This window comes from Scardinius erythrophthalmus (assembly GCF_964197995.2).
Source record: "Scardinius erythrophthalmus genome assembly, chromosome: 18".
NCBI classification, from domain to species: Eukaryota; Metazoa; Chordata; class Actinopteri; order Cypriniformes; family Leuciscidae; genus Scardinius; species Scardinius erythrophthalmus.
The window spans coordinates 517,736-540,000 of NC_138238.1; the positions used below are offsets into that span (position 1 = coordinate 517,736).

Sequence of the window (22,265 nt, forward strand, 5' to 3'; positions counted from 1 at the left end):
AAAAACGTAAGCATAAATTAATGGGGCATTTTGGGGGCCCCTAGGTAGCTTGGGGCCCAAGGCAATTGCCGACCTTTGCCTAATGGTAAAGTCCGCCCCTGCTGTTAATGAAACATGGAAACTGGTGAATAGAATGAGAATCATACCTGCATTACTTTTATTTCGTGTAATTTACAACGTAACGGCGTTGCATGCTCGTAGTTTCTTTTGCACTTGATCAGTGAAGCAATACAGCGCGCGCCGCCGCATTTGCGCGTGCAATTGAGTGTGCGCTACGAGAACAGGATAACGACTGACAGGACAAGAAAGTCCGTTTTTCTGAGGTGAAAAACTTTATTTCAGCGTACACTTATGTCACTGCCTGCCTGGTAGTTCCTATTGTGCTGGGTTTTCTGAAGTAGTCATGATTCGCCTCTCATAACATAACATGCTCTAAACACGCACGCAGTGTGGAAAAGGAGGAGCGGGGGCGCGGGGAGCAAGGATCACAGCGCAAATTTGAACTATATCGATGTGATATGGTCTAATTCCATATCGCATTTAAAAAATATATCGATATATTTTTTATATCGATATCGCCCAGCCCTACCTGCATTATAAGTGTGTCACTGAAATATAGTTCTACCTCAGCGCTCAGCTCTAGCCTGACATGCACTTTCCGTGAGCGGTAATTGAAAACCCGGAGTGGACTATGAGCGGAGTGATTACAGAGTGCTTAGAGTGGAGAGAGGAACGTGCTTTTGCTCCACTCCAGGCTTTGATCACATCCCCCTCAGCAGGGTGAATACACCTCGTCTTTCCTTAATTTAAGACCTATTCAAACTAAAATTAAGATATTTATTACACTATTTGAGAAATGAAAGCCTATTTACGGCCTTAAAATTATGAAAAGTGAATTTAAGACTTTAAGGACAGACTGGAACCCGCAATGACGGAAATCCGTCATGGACTTGCTGCAATTAACGGAAATCCGTCGTAGCGACGGAGAACTTTAATCCCTGTGTGTGTGTGTGTGTGTGTGTACCTCCAGTGCAGTGATGTCATTATACGGGACCAGCTGGAACCCGGGCATGAACGGGCCGAACCCCTCGAAGCTGCTGGGGTCTGTGGAGCTGGAGATCGCTGCCATCGTACGGCCCCAGAAATTCCCCACTGCAGGACACACACACACACACACACACACACACACACACACACACACACACACACACACACACACACAGTCATGAGGTAACAGCTCATTCAAAGAGTTACATTATTATCTCAAAATGTTACTAAATCAATCTTAGTGGCTGCTCATCATTCCTCAAGTCTGCACAAGCTTAACACACACTCAAACCAAACATTATTCAGACACCAGATATCATTTATGAGTGTGTGCAGGACACTACAGTTCATTTATGTAAGTGAGGAGAGCAAAATAAAGTAAACTGTGACATATTATACCCAAATATTCTTCATTCAGTGACTACCAGTGACATTTATAAAAGTTTAAAAATGATTGGGACACTTTGAGCTGATCATGTTTTGCTGAAGTGTGTTTTCTTTAATTGCTAATGCTCTTTTTACACACACACTGAACACAATGAAGCATTGCTTGGTGATTGGCTGAGCTAAACTGGTATTATCTAATTGTGTAGTTAAATTTAACAGCTGACAGATATTCAACATAATTCATGTGTGAGACAGTCTAACAGAAGGACGGACAAAACCAGTCAAATATCAGCTGAGTTCATAACTCTGAGTTCTGCTCATATTTTATTACCATTTACTAAACTATAGCGAATAAACTGATAATGTGAGAAATGTTGAAGGTGTCTGAATAAATGTTGGTTTGACTGTATATTTCAACGGTTTTCGATTTGTCAGGAGGTTTGGGAGACACTCCTCATTCCCCGTCTCAATCCAGAGTGACGTCAGAACATCTGTGTAAAGGTTCAGCGACTCAGTTTTCTGCGTTTTCACAGATTCATGTTTTTGAAGTTTACACAGAGATGATCACGTTTTTCAAAAAATGTCACCGCTTGCACTGTGGATCCCGTTTCAAAGTGTGTGTTCTCGAGCCGAACACTGTTATCGTGCAAATGATCATCCAGAACACATTTAAAGTTTCTGTTTCCTGTGAGAGCGGTGTGTGTTAGCGGCCCTTAAGTTAATAACTAATGATCTTTACAACGGAAGTGAATCAATCAAACTAACTTTATCTGGACAATAACTTTATTCTAGATCTGCAGTAAAGCCTAAACACTCTCTGTTACTGTAATCTCCTGTTATCACTGTAATCTCTGTTACTGTACTCTCCTGTTCTCACTGTAATCTCTGTTACTGTAATCTCCTGTTATCATTGTAATCTCTGTTACTGTAATCTCCTGTTCTCACTGTAATCTCTGTTACTGTAATCTCCTGTTATCATTGTAATCTCTGTTACTGTAATCTCCTGTTCTCACTGTAATCTCTGTTACTGTAATCTCCTGTTCTCACTGTAATCTCTGTTACTGTAATCTCCTGTTATCATTGTAATCTCTGTTACTGTAATCTCCTGTTCTCACTGTAATCTCTGTTACTGTAATCTCCTGTTATCATTGTAATCTCTGTTACTGTAATCTCCTGTTCTCACTGTAATCTCTGTTACTGTAATCTCCTGTTCTCACTGTAATCTCTGTTACTGTAATCTCCTGTTATCATTGTAATCTCTGTTACTGTAATCTCCTGTTATCACTGTAATCTCTGTTACTGTAATCTCCTGTTCTCACTGTAATCTCTGTTACTGTAATCTCCTGTTCTCACTGTAATCTCTGTTACTGTAATCTCCTGTTATCACTGTAATCTCTGTTACTGTAATCTCCTGTTCTCACTGTAATCTCTGTTACTGTAATCTCCTGTTATCACTGTAATCTCTGTTACTGTAATCTCCTGTTCTCACTGTAATCTCTGTTACTGTAATCTCCTGTTCTCACTGTAATCTCTGTTACTGTACTCTCCTGTTATCACTGTAATCTCTGTTACTGTAATCTCCTGTTCTCACTGTAATCTCTGTTACTGTAATCTCCTGTTCTCACTGTAATCTCTGTTACTGTAATCTCCTGTTCTCACTGTAATCTCTGTTACTGTAATCTCCTGTTCTCACTGTAATCTCTGTTACTGTAATCTCCTGTTCTCACTGTAATCTCTGTTACTGTAATCTCCTGTTCTCACTATAATCTCTGTTACTGTAATCTCCTGTTCTCACTGTAATCTCTGTTACTGTAATCTCCTGTTCTCACTGTAATCTCTGTTACTGTAATCTCTGTTACTGTACTCTCCTGTTCTCACTGTAATCTCTGTTACTGTAATCTCTGTTACTGTAATCTCCTGTTATCACTGTAAAGCTGCTGTGAGACTCTACACTGGTGAAGCGCTGTAGAAATGAAGGAGACTCGACTCACTCGCGAAAACGATCTTGGCCTCATTCTTCGGGACGCCCTTGACAGTGTAGGCCCACTTACGGGCGAGTTTACAGGCCGTCTCTCCGCCCTCCACACCTGAAACACACACACACACACACACACACACAGAGCGTCACACACTGATCACGGGTCAGCACAGGTCATGTGTGTGTTCGGCTGAGGCGCACCTGTGTTCATGGGCAGCACCTTGTCGAAGCCGAACAGGCCGGTGATGTACTGCTCGTAGGCGCCCAGCTGGTCGTTGTAGAAGGCTCTGGACGTGAGCGTGAGTCTGGAGGCCTGGGCCGTCAGCGCCGAGATGATCTTCGGGTGGCAGTGGCCCTGGTTTACAGCACTGTACGCGCTCAAGAAGTCGAAGTAGCGGCGGCCCTCCACGTCCCACAGGTGAACCCCTGCGGCGGGACACGTCAGGTCAGGGCTCTCACTCACACAGCTGTGCGCGATCCTTACTAACAGTGTACGTGCGGAACCTATAAAACCTGTGCGTACGCCAGAGCCTGATGTCTTGCTTATTTTTGTTATATGAATTTGTAATATACCGCAATATTGGTGTATGTCGTTATATGCACGTTTCTTTGAAGGGAACTGACTGTCTTTAGAAAAGTTTAGTTATTTTAATTTAATCTTTCTTTATCTTTCCTGATAAGCAGCGTTTATGAGCCGTTACCGTGGAAACCGCAGTTTCTGCCACTACAGCGCCTCCTGCTGGTGCTCTTTGTAAACACTGCAATCCTGAATTAATACTAGAGTGGAATTTTTCTACAATATTCACTCATGACAGTAAAATGTGCCGTTCTGAGTCAGTCTACCGCAGTATTTCCTCTCAATCAGTAGAAAGTGTGGTGAACACCCAGCCATGAAGTAAACGGTGTCATATGAAGTGTGTCCAGACGTGGCTGTGTACTGGGGTGTGTGTGTGTGTGTGTGTGTGTGTGATGTAGTTCAGGGGTTCTCTAACTTTAGGAAGGGAACCATTTCTTTACTAACAATGAGTTTTAATCATTAACACATTCACACACCCGCCCAGTCATCTTACACTTCATACAGTTGATGAGGAACATGCGGCAGGACACACTGGTTTTTCCTGTTATCTCTGTAAAGCTGCTGTGAAACACTCCGTACTGTATGAAGCGCTGTAGAAATGAAGCTGACTGGACGAGGATCGACTGTGAGATCACGCGAGAGCTGCTTCTGTAGCAAAGAATGTGATACTGATTTTATACAGACCCTTTCCAAAAAATTAGAATATCATGGAAAAGTTTCTTTATTTCCATAATTCCATTCAAAATGTTAAAACTTCCATAGATTATAGATTCAGGGCCCACAACTTAAACGATTTCAAGTATTTAGTTGTTTATTTGTACATAATTTGGGCTTCCAGCTCATAAAACCCACGAAAACAGGATTTCAAAAAATTAGAATATTACATGAAATCACACAGTAATTACACAGTGATACCACGGTCACTGAAGCAGGTGTTGGTTCTGTTGGCAGTGTGGGCCGGTGCAGATCCTGCTGGGAAATGAAGTCAGCATCTCCATAAAGCTTGTCTGCTGAAGGAAGCATGAAGTGCTCTGGACATGTCCTGGTCGACGGCTGCGTTGAGTGGACCGCACAGTGGACCAACACCAGCCGATGACCAACACAGACTGTGGAAACTTCACACTGGACTTCCAGCATCTCGGACTGTGTGCCTCTCCATTCTTCCTCCAGACTCTGGGACCTTGGTTTCCAAATGAGATGCGAAATTTGCTCTCATCAGAAAAGATGACTTTGGTCCACTGTGCTTTATTAAATACAGAGTCAGGACATGTCTAGAGAACTTCATGCTTCCTTCATTTCCCAGCAGGATCTGCACCGGCCCACACTGCCAACAGAACCAACACCTGGTTCACAATGACCATGGTATCACTGTGTAATTACTGTGTGATTTCATGTAATATTCAAATTTTTTTAAATCCTGTTTTCGTGGGTTTTATGAGCTGGAAGCCCAAATTATGTACAAATAAACAACTACATATTTAAATCGTTTAAGTTGTGGGCCCTGAATTTATAATCTATGGAAGTTTAACGTTTTGAATGGAATTATGGAAATAAATAAACTTTTCCATGATATTCTAATTTTTTGGAAAGGGTCTGTACAACAGTTCAGTAAATAAGAAGTTAATATTGTGTTATATTTTAGACACAATATTGTCTGCTTCTGCACATTTTTTCCAGTGGAAATATTACCTATACAGCCAGAGCAGAAGTGTTCGAGCCACACAGCGGTGTTTCATTCCTGAACGAATCTGCGTTTGAACTAAGGAATTAATGACTCACTCACTCCACTCAGTTTTAGTTATTTCTATGATAATAATTAAAATAAAAACAATTAATGGGATAGTTCACGCAAAAATTCAACTTGCGTCACCATTCACTCACACTCATGGCCGTTGAAGCCTAAAAGTTTACGTGTTGCAAATTTATGTTGCATCAAATAAAATATTTTTTTCTTTTACTATTTGATGCTTTTCTCATTTAACACATTAATGACTTTATATTATTTGGGGGGGGGGGGATTTCTCAGCCAAATCTGATGTGTGATTATTTTGCGATTAGTTACATTAATTGGCACATTTTGTACTGCATTACTTTTAAAAATATTATCGCTTCACAGCTATATATATATAAAGCTGTGAAGCGATAACACAAACAACCCTCAACAAACAGGAGATATATATATATATATATATATATATATATATATATATATATATATATATATATATATATATATATATATATATATATATATATATATATATATATATATATATCCTGTTTGTTGAGGGTTGTTTGTAGGGAAGGACTACACGCCTGCGCACAGATATTCAAACACACACACCTATAGACTGAACTCGTAATACACATGTGCGCCGTCAGCGTTTTCACGGGTTCGCGTTTTTAAAGTTTGCGCAGAGAGAACTGAAGAGTTTCCTGTAAGAGCGGTGTGTGTAAGCGGCCGCTAAGTTAATAACTAATGATCATTGCGACGGAAGTGAATCAAACTAACTAACTTTAGCTGGAAAATAACTTTATGTGTGTGTGTGTGTGTGTGTTTAGAGTGTGTGAGAGTGTGTGTGAGTGAGTGTGTGTGAGTGAGTGTGTGTGTGTGGTTACCCTCTCCTCGCTCCAGGGCTACGGGCAGCGGATGGTAGTTGTGAGCGCCGTAACGATCCTCGCGCGCGAACACCTCCTCTGACGTCAGCTGACGCTCCTCGTGTTTCACTCTGGAGGCCGCGGAGGACGTGCGTGTCCCAGAATGCACTGCACGGCTCAGGGCGGGCGTCACTCTGCCCACGCCTCTCATCAGACTCTGCATGCGGTTCATGGCGGCTCGTTCTGAGACAGACACAACAGAGAGCCCTTCAGTTCACACACACCAAACATACAACTCAACGGTTAGAGTCGCGCAGACTGGTGTTCTCGTGCAGAACAACATCCGTGCGGAACAACATCCGTGCGAACAACATCCGTGCGGAACAACATGTGTGCGGAACAACATCCGAGCGGAACAACATCCGTGCGGAACAACATCTGAGCGGAACAACATGTGTGCTGAACAACATCTGAGCGGAACAACATCTGTGCGGAACAACATGTGTGCGGAACAACATCTGAGCGGAACAACATCTGAGCGGAACAACATCCGAGCGGAACAACATCCGTGCGGAACAACATCCGTGCGGAACAACATCCGTGCGGAACAACATCCGTGCGGAACAACATCCGTGCGGAACAACATCCGTGCGAACAACATCCGTGCGGAACAACATCCGTGCGGAACAACATCCGTGCGGAACAACATCCGTGCGGAAACAACATCCGTGCGGAACAACATCCGTGCGGAACAACATCCGTGCGGAACAACATCCGTGCGAACAACATCCGTGCGGAAACAACATCCGTGCGGAACAACATCCGTGCGGAACAACATCCGTGCGGAACAACATCCGTGCGGAACAACATCCGAGCGGAACAACATGTGTGCGGAACAACATCTGAGCGGAACAACATCTGTGCGGAACAACATCTGTGCGGAACAACAAGTGTGCGGAACAACATCCGTGCGGAACAACATCCGTGCGAACAACATCCGTGCGGAAACAACATCCGTGCGGAACAACATCCGTGCGGAACAACATCCGTGCGGAACAACATCCGTGCGGAACAACATCCGTGCGGAACAACATCCGTGCGGAACAACATCTGTGCAGAACAACATCTGAGCGGAACAACATGTGTGCAGAACAACATCTGAGCGGAACAACATCTGTGCGGAACAACATCTGTGCGGAACAACAAGTGTGCGGAACAACATGTGTGCAGAACAACATCCGTGCGAACAACATCCGTGCGGAAACAACATCCGTGCGGAACAACATCCGTGCGGAACAACATCCGTGCGGAACAACATCCGTGCGGAACAACATCCGTGCGGAACAACATCCGTGCGGAACAACATCCGTGCGAACAACATCCGTGCGGAAACAACATCCGTGCGGAACAACATCCGTGCGGAACAACATCCGTGCGGAACAACATCCGTGCGGAACAACATCTGAGCGGAACAACATGTGTGCGGAACAACATCTGAGCGGAACAACATCTGTGCGGAACAACATCTGTGCGGAACAACAAGTGTGCGGAACAACATCCGTGCGGAACAACATCCGTGCGAACAACATCCGTGCGGAAACAACATCCGTGCGGAACAACATCCGTGCGGAACAACATCTGTGCAGAACAACATGTGTGCAGAACAACATCTGTGCAGAACAACATCTGTGCAGAACAACATCTGTGCAGAACAACATCTGTGCAGAACAACATCTGTGCAGAACAACATGTGTGCGGAACAACATCCGTGCGGAACAACATCCGTGCGGAACAACATCCGTGCGGAACAACATCCGTGCGGAACAACATCTGTGCAGAACAACATCTGAGCGGAACAACATGTGTGCAGAACAACATCTGAGCGGAACAACATCTGTGCGGAACAACATCTGTGCGGAACAACAAGTGTGCGGAACAACATGTGTGCAGAACAACATCCGTGCGAACAACATCCGTGCGGAAACAACATCCGTGCGGAACAACATCCGTGCGGAACAACATCCGTGCGGAACAACATCCGTGCGGAACAACATCCGTGCGGAACAACATCCGTGCGGAACAACATCCGTGCAGAACAACATCTGTGCAGAACAACATCTGTGCAGAACAACATCTGTGCAGAACAACATGTGTGTAGAACAACATGTGTGCAGAACAACATCTGTGCAGAACAACATGTGTGCAGAACAACATCTGTGCAGAACAACATCTGTGCGGAACAACATGTGTGCGGAACAACATCTGTGCGGAACAACATGTGTGCGGAACAACATCTGTGCGGAACAACATCTGAGCGGAACAACATCTGTGCGGAACAACATCTGTGCGGAACAACATCTGAGCGGAACAACATCTGAGCGGAACAACATGTGTGCGGAACAACATCTGTGCGGAACAACATCTGAGCGGAACAACATCTGTGCGGAACAACATCTGTGCGGAACAACATCTGAGCGGAACAACATCTGAGCGGAACAACATCTGTGCGGAACAACATCTGAGCGGAACAACATCTGAGCGGAACAACATCTGAGCGGAACAACATCTGAGCGGAACAACATCTGTGCGGAACAACATCTGTGCGGAACAACATCTGAGCGGAACAACATCTGAGCGGAACAACATCTGTGCGGAACAACATCTGTGCAGAACAACATCTGTGCGGAACAACATCTGAGCGGAACAACATCTGTGCGGAACAACATCTGAGCGGAACAACATCTGTGCAGAACAACATCTGAGCGGAACAACATCTGAGCGGAACAACATCTGAGCAGAACAACATGTGTGTAGAACAACATCTGTGCAGAACAACATGTGTGTAGAACAACATGTGTGCAGAACAACATCTGTGCAGAACAACATGTGTGTAGAACAACATCTGTGCAGAACAACATCTGAGCAGAACATCTGAGCAGAACAACATGTGTGTAGAACAACATCTGTGCAGAACAACATGTGTGTAGAACAACATCTGTGCAGAACAACATCTGTGCAGAACAACATCTGTGCAGAACAACATCTGTGCAGAACAACATCTGTGCAGAACAACATCTGTGCAGAACAACATCTGTGCAGAACAACATGTGTGTAGAACAACATGTGTGCAGAACAACATCTGTGCAGAACAACATGTGTGCAGAACAACATCTGTGCAGAACAACATGTGTGCGGAACAACATGTGTGCGGAACAACATCTGAGCGGAACAACATCTGTGCGGAACAACATCTGTGCGGAACAACATCTGTGCGGAACAACATCTGAGCGGAACAACATCTGAGCGGAACAACATCTGTGCAGAACAACATCTGAGCAGAACAACATCTGAGCGGAACAACATCTGTGCGGAACAACATCTGAGCGGAACAACATCTGTGCGGAACAACATCTGTGCGGAACAACATCTGTGCAGAACAACATCTGTGCAGAACAACATCTGTGCAGAACAACATGTGTGTAGAACAACATGTGTGCAGAACAACATCTGTGCAGAACAACATGTGTGCAGAACAACATCTGTGCAGAACAACATGTGTGCGGAACAACATCTGTGCGGAACAACATCTGAGCGGAACAACATCTGTGCGGAACAACATCTGTGCGGAACAACATCTGTGCGGAACAACATCTGTGCGGAACAACATCTGTGCGGAACAACATCTGTGCGGAACAACATCTGAGCAGAACAACATCTGAGCGGAACAACATCTGTGCGGAACAACATCTGAGCGGAACAACATCTGTGCGGAACAACATCTGTGCGGAACAACATCTGTGCGGAACAACATCTGAGCGGAACAACATCTGAGCGGAACAACATCTGTGCGGAACAACATCTGAGCAGAACAACATCTGAGCGGAACAACATCTGTGCGGAACAACATCTGAGCGGAACAACATCTGTGCGGAACAACATCTGAGCAGAACAACATCTGTGCAGAACAACATCTGAGCGGAACAACATCTGAGCAGAACAACATGTGTGCAGAACAACATCTGTGCAGAACAACATGTGTGCAGAACAACATCTGAGCGGAACAACATCTGTGCGGAACAACATCTGAGCAGAACAACATCTGAGCGGAACAACATCTGTGCGGAACAACATCTGAGCGGAACAACATCTGTGCGGAACAACATCTGAGCAGAACAACATCTGTGCAGAACAACATCTGAGCGGAACAACATCTGAGCAGAACAACATGTGTGTAGAACAACATCTGTGCAGAACAACATCTGAGCGGAACAACATCTGTGCAGAACAACATGTGTGCAGAACAACATGTGTGCAGAACAACATCTGTGCAGAACAACATCTGTGCAGAACAACATCTGTGCAGAACAACATCTGTGCAGAACAACATCTGTGCAGAACAACATGTGTGTAGAACAACATGTGTGCAGAACAACATCTGTGCAGAACAACATGTGTGTAGAACAACATCTGTGCAGAACAACATGTGTGCAGAACAACATCTGAGCGGAACAACATCTGTGCGGAACAACATCTGAGCAGAACAACATCTGAGCGGAACAACATCTGTGCGGAACAACATCTGAGCGGAACAACATCTGTGCGGAACAACATCTGAGCAGAACAACATCTGTGCAGAACAACATCTGAGCGGAACAACATCTGAGCAGAACAACATGTGTGTAGAACAACATCTGTGCAGAACAACATGTGTGCAGAACAACATGTGTGCAGAACAACATCTGTGCAGAACAACATCTGTGCAGAACAACATCTGTGCAGAACAACATCTGTGCAGAACAACATCTGAGCAGAACAACATGTGTGTAGAACAACATCTGTGCAGAACAACATGTGTGCAGAACAACATCTGAGCGGAACAACATCTGTGCGGAACAACATCTGAGCAGAACAACATCTGAGCGGAACAACATCTGTGCGGAACAACATCTGAGCGGAACAACATCTGTGCGGAACAACATCTGAGCAGAACAACATCTGTGCAGAACAACATCTGAGCGGAACAACATCTGAGCAGAACAACATGTGTGTAGAACAACATCTGTGCAGAACAACATGTGTGCAGAACAACATGTGTGCAGAACAACATCTGTGCAGAACAACATCTGTGCAGAACAACATCTGTGCAGAACAACATCTGTGCAGAACAACATCTGTGCAGAACAACATCTGTGCAGAACAACATCAAATTACTTCACGTCCGGCGGGAAGATGATGATGTCATGGAGTCATGATGTAATATACCATTTCCCCCAAAAATGTCATAATTAAGTTGATTTTCATGACGAAGGCAGTAAAACTATACAAGGATGAAAACATGAGACATATTAGAGTCACACTGGGACGGGAATCGGTGAGGTTTAGCGGTATTACTCCTCTCACCCGAAACTGCTGACCCATCCGGCACTTTAACGGTATTCTTACCGCCTCTTTTTGTTTCATATATATATATTAAAGAAAGATAAACTAAAGATAAAAGATAAACAAACACAGATGCACAGTACAGAGGCCTTCACAGTGCTGTAACTTCAGGAAGGTCTAACATTACTGCTCAGGTACGGTCTAAAAAGAAATCTAATAAAGTAATCAGATGTAAAATAACACGGCATAGTTTATCATAGACAGATTAATGTTTATTAAAGCTGAAGTTATTCATCAAGAGCTGCGAGTGATTTTCTCTTTGCCTTCTGTTGTTTGATTGCAGTGATGGCGCATGCGCATGTTTATTAGGCCGCTGCCCCTTTAAGAGCGAGAGCGGATCTGATAGGCTACTGACGCACCATATTCACTCTCTCCAGAACCGCGTCCATTCAAGACATAAACTGTGTTTTAGTGAATCTCCAAGCCGGCCATTTTGACATATTTTTGTGTACATTTGATCGTTTAGTTTCGGTGTGTCTCAGAGAGTTTTTTGCTTTTAATCGCTCTTTTTATTATTAATTTCCATAATTATCAGAACAGGACGGTCTGCATCAGATGCCAAAACATCAGTGGATACATCAATAATAGATCCACATGACGTATATCGAGTAAATGCTTCAGGAACAAGAACAAATGTGGGCGGGGCTCTCGGAACTTGGGCCGTTTAACTGTTCGGCTGTAACTGGCCCCGCTATTGGCTGATCTCATGTGAGTGACAGGTTATAGCCCCGCCCTCGTCATCAGAGAAGAGATGCTGCAAGAGCAACTGATTCTGATGCAACATTATTAACACAATGATGATGATGTACACCCATAAATCATTTACAATAAACACTGACAGAGTTACAGAAGCGGATTGCACGCTCACTGCTAAACTGGACGGTTCAGGCTCTGTTCACTGCACTGCTGAATCAGGAGTTTCTCCATCAACAATAATGGATGAAAACAGCTTCATCCCCGTTTCTGAGAGCAGTGATGATGATGAGGTCACATGATGATGAGGTCACATGTCGTGTCCTCTGGAGCGACAGCATGAGAAAGAAACCGATGATCATTCAGTTCTCATTCAGACGCAGATCCGCCGGTCATCATCATGGCCAGATCAGCCTTTCACTCACAACACGCTAATGCTAATGCTAATGCTCAGTTACTTCATCTCCAATCACATGATCATGTCTAGAGATCAATGTTCTGACAGATAATAGAGAGAACCAGAAAGAAGCAAACATCCAATAAACACACACTCACTCACAGCCCACACACACACCCCATCAGACCTCTACACACACACACACACACACACACACACACACACACACACACACACACACACACACACACCTCATCAGACCTACACACACACACACCTCATCAGACCTACACACACACACACACACACACACACACACACACACACACCTCATCAGACCTACACACACACACACACACACACACACACACACACCTCATCAGACCTACACACACACACACACACACACACACACACACACACACACACACACACACACACACACACCTCATCAGACCTACACACACACACACACACACACACACACACACACACACACACACACACACACACACACACACACACACACACACACACACACACACACACACACACACCTCATCAGACCTACACACACACACACCTCATCAGACCTACACACACACACACACACACACACACACACACACACACACACCTCATCAGACCTACACACACACACACACACACACACACACACACACACACACACACACACACACACACACACACACACACACACACACACACACACACACACCTCATCAGACCTACACACACCTCATCAGACCTACACACACACACACACACACACACACACCTCATCAGACCTACACACACACACACACACACACACACACACACACACACACACACACACACACACACACACACACACACACACACACACACACCTCATCAGACCTACACACACACACACACACACACACACACACACACCTCATCAGACCTACACACATGTATATAATGTTCCATTTCTAAGTTCAGTTGTTACATGATTTCTGAACTATAATCTTTTTATTATTATTCTTTCTTTATTTTATTATTATCTAGCCATGAATACATTTAATATTGTCTTTTTATTTAGTTTTATTATTATTTTCTGTACCGGCTTTATTAAATGTTCTAAATCATTTTCTATGTTGTTTTAATGATTTGGCTATACAACATGTATTTGTTTTTTTTGTCATGCCAATAAAGTTTTCTGAAGTGAGTTCACAGAGCTGATGACCTCAGATGAGCAAACACCGGCCTCGCTCCGCTCAGAGACTCTCAGTAATTATTAAACATTCGCAGAAACTTTTCAGCAAGTGTCAGTCCTACAGCAGGCGTGTGACCACGTGATCTCTCGCACGTCCATTGATTGGCTGAACACTCACTGCCCTCAAAACACCCACCACGAGCCCTGCCAGGATTAAATAAAGACACACACACACACACACACACACACACACACACACACACACACACACACAGATAATAAATATATAATAATAACTAATATAGTTACACAGCAGTCCAAAGAAGTTCAATAAAGTAACTACATAAAATAAAATATATATCACTGCATAAACTCGCAGTGAATCCCACGCGAATCTGTTCACACACACACACACACACACACACACACACACACACAGCGAGAGGGAAAGCACCTTCATCACCCTTATGTTCATCACTGAAGCTGATGTGAGCGCATTAACATCCTCGTCTTATCAATATTCATCAGCCCTCACGTCTCGCGCTGTAACACCCGTGTGTGTTTCTCTCGTCTCGTAACGCGCTTAAACCCGGTTTAGTGTGTGTTTGTGTGTGTGTGTGTGTGTGTGTCTTACCTGCTGCGGGTCCGTGCGGGTTCAGTCTGCGCTGCTGCGTGTCTCGCGCTGCCTCCACACGGCTTATTCAAATGAACGCAAACACGTCACTCTGCGTCATGACGCAACTCGCTTCAGCGCTGCTCAACGTTGAGCGGTTTTCTGCAGAAATATGGAACATTTCTTTAAAATACATTTAATTACACACTTTAATGGTTTTATTGCACCTGTAAGTGATGGAGTTCGAGTGATTGAGCGCGTGACGACGAGGCTCAGGACAGACGCAGAGTGTGACGCAACACCGACGCAGGGTTGCCTCGGTAATATACATTAGTAATTTATTTCCCCTGCTATAGTTTAAAATCAAAATATATAAATATTGTCCAAAATATTTTGTTTGGGCAAAATTTATTAATTCAATGAATAATATTATAAACTTATTATTGTATTTATACAAAACAAACGAAAATACAATACAAGCCTTCATACAAAGAATAGGCTACATTTAATTAACAAAGGTCATTTTTCGTGGCATGCAAATTCTTCTCTGGTTAGAAGCATCGTGACGTGCGACAGAAGAACTTCACTTCCCAGAAGGCCGTGTGCCGCGCATGCGCCCGAGCGTCAGCACCATGACAGCCGCGAGCGGAATGGAGATGTTGAAGAGTGTGAAAGGAGTGATATTAGACATGTGTGGAGTTCTGTATGATAGTGGAGAAGGAGGAGGACAAGCGATACCCGGATCTTTAGAAGCAGTCAAGCGGTATCTATCTATCTATCTATCTATCTATCTATCTATCTATCTATCTATCTATCTATCTATCTATCTATCTATCTATCTATCTGTCTGTCTGTCTGTCTGTCTGTCTGTCTGTCTGTCTGTCTGTCTGTCTGTCTGTCTGTCTGTCTGTCTGTCTGTCCTGTGCATAGTATGCAAACTTTCTCAATGCAGTCTAAATATAGCATACTACCATACTATTCTTATTATTTATGCCATATCTTTATGAAAAATGTAATATGATTTGATTTATGGTATATAGAGGTGGAACGGATCCCAAAATTGTAACTTTGCTTTACATTTATTACTTAAAGCTCACTTGAAGTTCTTCGATACCACATCACAAACTACTATCCTAACTGATAGAGTTCACACATTAAAAAAAAAAAGTGAAATGTTGTTTTATTAAAGGGACACCAGGCAAGCCTCTCCTCAATATTATTAACTCATCTTTATCTTTAGGTCATGTTCCAAGAACATTTAAACTGGCAGTTATAAATCCTCTCATTAAGAAACCACAATTAGATCCGAATAATCTAGTAAATTATAGACCCATTTCAAATCTTCCATTTATGTCTAAAATATTAGAAAAAGTTGTGTCTGCCCAACTGGGCTCTTTCTTACAAGAAAATGACATCTATGAAAAGTTTCAGTCTGGGTTCAGGCCGCATCATAGCACTGAAACTGCGCTCGTTAAAATCACAAATGATTTACTTTTAGCTTCTGACCAAGGCTGTATCTCAATACTAGTGTTACTTGATCTTAGTGCTGCGTTCGATACTATAGATCACACAATACTCTTAGATCGACTACAAAACTACACTGGTGTTCAAGGACAAGCATTAAGCTGGTTTAGATCGTATTTATCTGACCGCTACCATTTTGTCTATTTGAATGGAGAAAAATCGATCATAACTCCAGTAAACTATGGAGTGCCGCAGGGATCTGTGTTAGGCCCTCTATTATTCTCAATATATATGCTGCCACTTGGAAATATTATAAGGAAACATGGAATTAGTTTCCATTCTTATGCTGATGACACTCAAATCTATATTTCATCACGACCGGATGAAAACGCTAAATTATCCAAATTGACAGAGTGTGTTAAAGATATAAAAGATTGGATGACGCGTAATCTTCTTTTATTAAATCCAGACAAGACAGAGGTACTACTTATCGGTTCAAAAAACCGCCCACAAAACCTCTCACAATACAACTTTAACATAGTAGGATGTAAGTAAGTAAGTAAGTAAACTTTATTTATATAGCACCTATCACAGATAAAATCACAAAGTGCTTTACATATAGCAAGTTAACAAATTTGATATTTGGAGATATTTCTCAAATGATAAAAACAGTTTCTGACCAACTGTCTAGAATGACCATCCAGAGACAACGATTGGTCGAACAAAACGCCAAGGTTTCTTAGGCTCAACTGGACGGATGAGTCCAAGGAACAGAGGTGTTGTTTAATTTGGGGTATTTTTTGTTCTGGAGCAATGATCAAACTTTCAGTCTTTTTTATATTCAGTTGTAAATAATTGTTGTATAACCAAGTCTTAATGCATGACAGGCATTCCAATAAATCAGTTAATTTATTTACCCAACTCTGACTCTTTGAATGAGCAGTACAACTGAATGTCATCAGCATAAAAGTGATTAGACACATTATTAAAATTACGAATAATTTCACCAAGAGGGCTAATATACAATAAAAACAAAATAGGACCTAAAACCGAACCCTGAGGAACTCCATATGACAGAGGGGTCATTTCTGACAAAATGTTATTAATAGACGCACAAAATGATCTATCAGTGTACTGTCCAGAGTCAGCAGCCATCAAAATGTCATTTGATACTTTAAGAAGCGCAGTCTCAGTTGAATGGCATTTGCGAAAACCTGACTGAAATTTATCAAACAAATTTTTTCCATCAAGAAATGAAGTCAGCTGCCCCGCCACCACTCTCTCTAGGATTTTAGATAAAAAAGGCAGTTTAGATATAGGCCTGTAGTTAGTTGGTTCAAAAGAATCCAAATTAGGTTTCTTCAGTATGGGGCTGACAACTGCTTGTTTAAAATGGCTAGGCACAGAACCGGTTAAAAGGGAAAGGTTAATCAATCTAACAACATATGGTCCGACTAAATCAAACACATTTAGTAGCAATGAAGTCGGCAATACATCAAGCGGGCTTGAGGATGGTTTCACTTTACTTAATAAACCCTTAATATCCTCGCAAGTGACAGGTGAAAAAGATGTCCTGTTACTTCATCGTCTACAGTAAAAGACCTGGGTGTTATACTAGATTGCAACCTGTCTTTTGAAAATCATATTTCATGTGTTACAAAAACAGCCTTTTTCCACCTTAGAAACATTGCTAAGCTACGTAATATGCTATCAGTTTCTGATGCAGAAAAGTTAGTTCATGCATTCATGACCTCGAGACTAGATTACTGTAATGCGTTATTAGCTGGTTGTCCTGCATCCTCAATAAACAAGCTACAGTTAGTCCAAAATGCAGCCGCTAGAGTTCTAACTAGATCAAGAAAATATGATCATATAACACCGATTTTATCATCCCTACATTGGTTACCTATAAAGTCCCGTATTAATTACAAGGTATTGCTACTGACTTATAAAGCCCTAAACGGCTTAGCTCCAGTCTATTTAACCGATCTTCTATCGCCCTATAATCCATCGCGCTCTTTAAGGTCACTAAACTCGAGGCTTTTGGTCATACCTAGGATATCCAGATCCACCAAAGGAGGGAGAGCATTTTCACATTTAGCTCCAAAACTCTGGAATAGCCTTCCGGATACTGTTCGTTGCTCAGACTCGCTCTCCCAGTTTAAAACTAGATTAAAGACGCATCTCTTCAGCCAGGCATTCATATAATACTTTTAATCCTACAGTTCAATCCGGCCTCTAGTTCATAAACGCCAGAGGAGAACTGGCCCCCGACTGAGCCTGGGTTCTCCCAAGGTTTTTTTTTTCTCCATTAGGTCACCTGATGGAGTTTTTCGGTTCCTTGCCACCGTTGCCTTTGGCTTGCTCAGTTGGGGATATTTGGGGATATTTAATTTTATTTTATCAATCAATAAATTCCACTTGAAACAAACCTTGTTGTATTATTTTAATTTAATACTGTGAAGCTGCTTTGATACAATCTGTATTGTGAAAAGCGCTATACAAATACACTTGACTTTTTTCTCTACGAAGCTCCCCCTAGTGTCTGGTAGTAAATGCTCTTAATTTATTTAGTGGTGAAGTATCCGGTCACTCTGAAGTGATGGGTCCGGGCTGAGGACCCAAGCAATCCGATTGGTTCAAAGCACGTTTTATGGGTAATAGCTTTAGTGCCTGGTTACAAATCATACAAAATCACTTTATTATAGAAGACGTTTGTACTACGTTATAACGAGTCATTAATGTATTTAATGTATTTTAAATTATACGTTTCATATACTAGTATTTAACCGATAGACCAACCAATAGATTGTGAAATTAAACATTTCTCGTTGTTAGTGTGTTTTTTAGTTAGCTTAGATAGTAGCATAGCATACAGCTAACGTTATCCGATGATTGTGCTATGAGCTTTACCTGATATTACTGCACTGATACTGCCTTACCGTGTCGTGAGAACAGATTTCAGATCAGGCATACTACTGGCATACTAATTGGGTCCTCAGCCCGGACCCATCACTTCAGAGTGACCGGATACTTCACCACACCGGCCCAAAGTTGCAAGTGAGTTTTTTCCGCTCTCGGGCACCAGGGGGGTGCGAAACCACCACCATTCAACCCGAAATAAGTAATATAACCATTCCACTGACTCCGAAGCTGTTCAGTTAAGGTGAAAAAGTTACTTAGAGCACCTTTAACATTAATGACACAGACGACAGCAGGGATATTAGGCTACTGTCACTTTAAGACCGAATAAACTGACAAACATCCGGTTTCTTTCTCAACTCTTCACTCATGACAGAACCGAGAGAACACTTGCCTCTTCTTCCACGTCTAAAATTGTTTGAATGTGTAAAATGACAAAACACGTCCAAATGATAAACTTTCACTCTATGACGGTTAAATTTAGCGGTTAATCTGCGAATCGCACGCGTGCCGAACCGTGGGGAGCTGATCCGTACACATCACCCCTAATGGGCTATAGTGGGCTGTTCTGTACTGAGTATCCCACAATGCAACTTTCAGTGTTGAACTGAAGGAATGCCAGCTGTGATCATTCTTTACTCACTATCTGATCAGATACAAACTAAACAATATACACAAATATAAAACAAAAGTTTGTGTGTGTGTGTCAGGCTGATGGGCTCGGGTCTGACGGTGCGCTTCTGCACTAACGAGACCCAGAACACGCGTGAGCAGTTCGTGCAGAGGCTGCGTGTGATGGGCTTCGACATCAGCGTCAGTCACGTGTTCGCGCCCGCGCCCGCGCTCGTGCGCATCATCAGAGAGAGATGCCTGAGGCCACACCTGCTGGTGCACGACGGTACTGCACTCACACCTTCATCACCATCATCATCATCACCTTCATCACCATCATCATCATCACCTTCATCATCATCATCATCATCACCTTCATCACCATCATCATCATCACCTTCATCATCATCATCACCATCATCATAAACATCACTGCAACAGAGAGACGTGTGTGTGTGTGTGTGTCTCAGGGCTGACGGCAGAGTTCGAGGGCGTGGACACGAGTAACCCTAACTGTGTTGTGTGTGTGTGTGTGTGTGTGTGTGTGTGTCCAGGGCTGACGGCAGAGTTCGAGGGCGTGGACACCAGTAACCCTAACTGTGTTGTGTGTGTGTGTGTGTGTGTGTGTGTGTGTGTGTGTGTGTGTGTGTGTGTGTGTGTGTGTGTGTGTGTGTGTCTCAGGGCTGACGGCAGAGTTCGAGGGCGTGGACACCAGTAACCCTAACTGTGTTGTGTGTGTGTGTGTGTGTGTGTGTGTCTCAGGGCTGACGGCAGAGTTCGAGGGCGTGGACACGAGTAACCCTAACTGTGTTGTGTGTGTGTGTGTGTGTGTGTGTGTCTCAGGGCTGACGGCAGAGTTCGAGGGCGTGGACACCAGTAACCCTAACTGTGTTGTGTGTGTGTGTGTGTGTGTGTGTGTGTGTGTGTGTGTCTCAGGGCTGACGGCAGAGTTCGAGGGCGTGGACACCAGTAACCCTAACTGTGTTGTGTGTGTGTGTGTGTGTGTGTGTGTCTCAGGGCTGACGGCAGAGTTCGAGGGCGTGGACACGAGTAACCCTAACTGTGTTGTGTGTGTGTGTGTGTGTGTGTGTGTGTCTCAGGGCTGACGGCAGAGTTCGAGGGCGTGGACACCAGTAACCCTAACTGTGTTGTGTGTGTGTGTGTGTGTGTCTCAGGGCTGACGGCAGAGTTCGAGGGCGTGGACACCAGTAACCCTAACTGTGTTGTGTGTGTGTGTGTGTGTGTCTCAGGGCTGACGGCAGAGTTCGAGGGCGTGGACACCAGTAACCCTAACTGTGTTGTGTGTGTGTGTGTGTGTGTGTGTGTGTGTGTGTGTGTGTGTGTGTGTGTGTGTGTGTGTGTGTCTCAGGGCTGACGGCAGAGTTCGAGGGCGTGGACACCAGTAACCCTAACTGTGTTGTGTGTGTGTGTGTGTGTGTGTGTGTCTCAGGGCTGACGGCAGAGTTCGAGGGCGTGGACACGAGTAACCCTAACTGTGTTGTGTGTGTGTGTGTGTGTGTGTGTGTCTCAGGGCTGACGGCAGAGTTCGAGGGCGTGGACACCAGTAACCCTAACTGTGTTGTGTGTGTGTGTGTGTGTGTGTGTGTGTGTCTCAGGGCTGACGGCAGAGTTCGAGGGCGTGGACACCAGTAACCCTAACTGTGTTGTGTGTGTGTGTGTGTGTGTGTGTGTGTGTGTGTGTCTCAGGGCTGACGGCAGAGTTCGAGGGCGTGGACACCAGTAACCCTAACTGTGTTGTGTGTGTGTGTGTGTGTGTGTGTGTGTGTGTGTGTCTCAGGGCTGACGGCAGAGTTCGAGGGCGTGGACACCAGTAACCCTAACTGTGTTGTGTGTGTGTGTGTGTGTGTGTGTGTCTCAGGGCTGACGGCAGAGTTCGAGGGCGTGGACACGAGTAACCCTAACTGTGTTGTGTGTGTGTGTGTGTGTGTGTGTGTCTCAGGGCTGACGGCAGAGTTCGAGGGCGTGGACACGAGTAACCCTAACTGTGTTGTGTGTGTGTGTGTGTGTGTGTGTCTCAGGGCTGACGGCAGAGTTCGAGGGCGTGGACACGAGTAACCCTAACTGTGTTGTGTGTGTGTGTGTGTGTGTGTGTGTCTCAGGGCTGACGGCAGAGTTCGAGGGCGTGGACACCAGTAACCCTAACTGTGTTGTGTGTGTGTGTGTGTGTGTCTCAGGGCTGACGGCAGAGTTCGAGGGCGTGGACACCAGTAACCCTAACTGTGTTGTGTGTGTGTGTGTGTGTGTGTGTGTCTCAGGGCTGACGGCAGAGTTCGAGGGCGTGGACACGAGTAACCCTAACTGTGTTGTGTGTGTGTG

General features: G+C 44.0%; 2 protein-coding genes across 4 annotated transcripts in view; one reads left to right on the forward strand and one right to left on the reverse strand.

Moving 5' to 3' along the window:
* oat (ornithine aminotransferase) overlaps positions 1-22,265 on the reverse strand; it is a 42,690-nt gene that overhangs the window by 19,868 nt on the left and 557 nt on the right. Inside the window, exons 2-6 of one of the 3 annotated variants that reach the window (XM_081392843.1) lie at positions 14,952-15,092; positions 6,609-6,830; positions 3,614-3,838; positions 3,426-3,521; positions 1,025-1,152 (exon numbers count right to left, since the gene is read on the reverse strand). In XM_081392843.1, the coding sequence (XP_081248969.1) occupies positions 1,025-1,152; positions 3,426-3,521; positions 3,614-3,838; positions 6,609-6,819 (660 nt within the window). In that variant the 5' untranslated portion in view covers positions 6,820-6,830; positions 14,952-15,092. Of the gene's footprint in view, positions 1-1,024; positions 1,153-3,425; positions 3,522-3,613; positions 3,839-6,608; positions 6,831-14,347; positions 14,522-14,951; positions 15,093-22,265 lie in introns of those variants that run through there. The other 2 variants (XM_081392844.1, XM_081392845.1) reach the window with 2 other exon arrangements.
* Positions 15,501-22,265, forward strand: part of lhpp (phospholysine phosphohistidine inorganic pyrophosphate phosphatase) — an 18,443-nt gene continuing 11,678 nt past the window's right edge. Inside the window, exons 1-2 of the mRNA XM_081392846.1 lie at positions 15,501-15,693; positions 20,027-20,214. Coding sequence (XP_081248972.1) covers positions 15,542-15,693; positions 20,027-20,214 — 340 coding nt within the window. The 5' untranslated portion in view covers positions 15,501-15,541. The remainder of the gene's footprint in view (positions 15,694-20,026; positions 20,215-22,265) is intronic.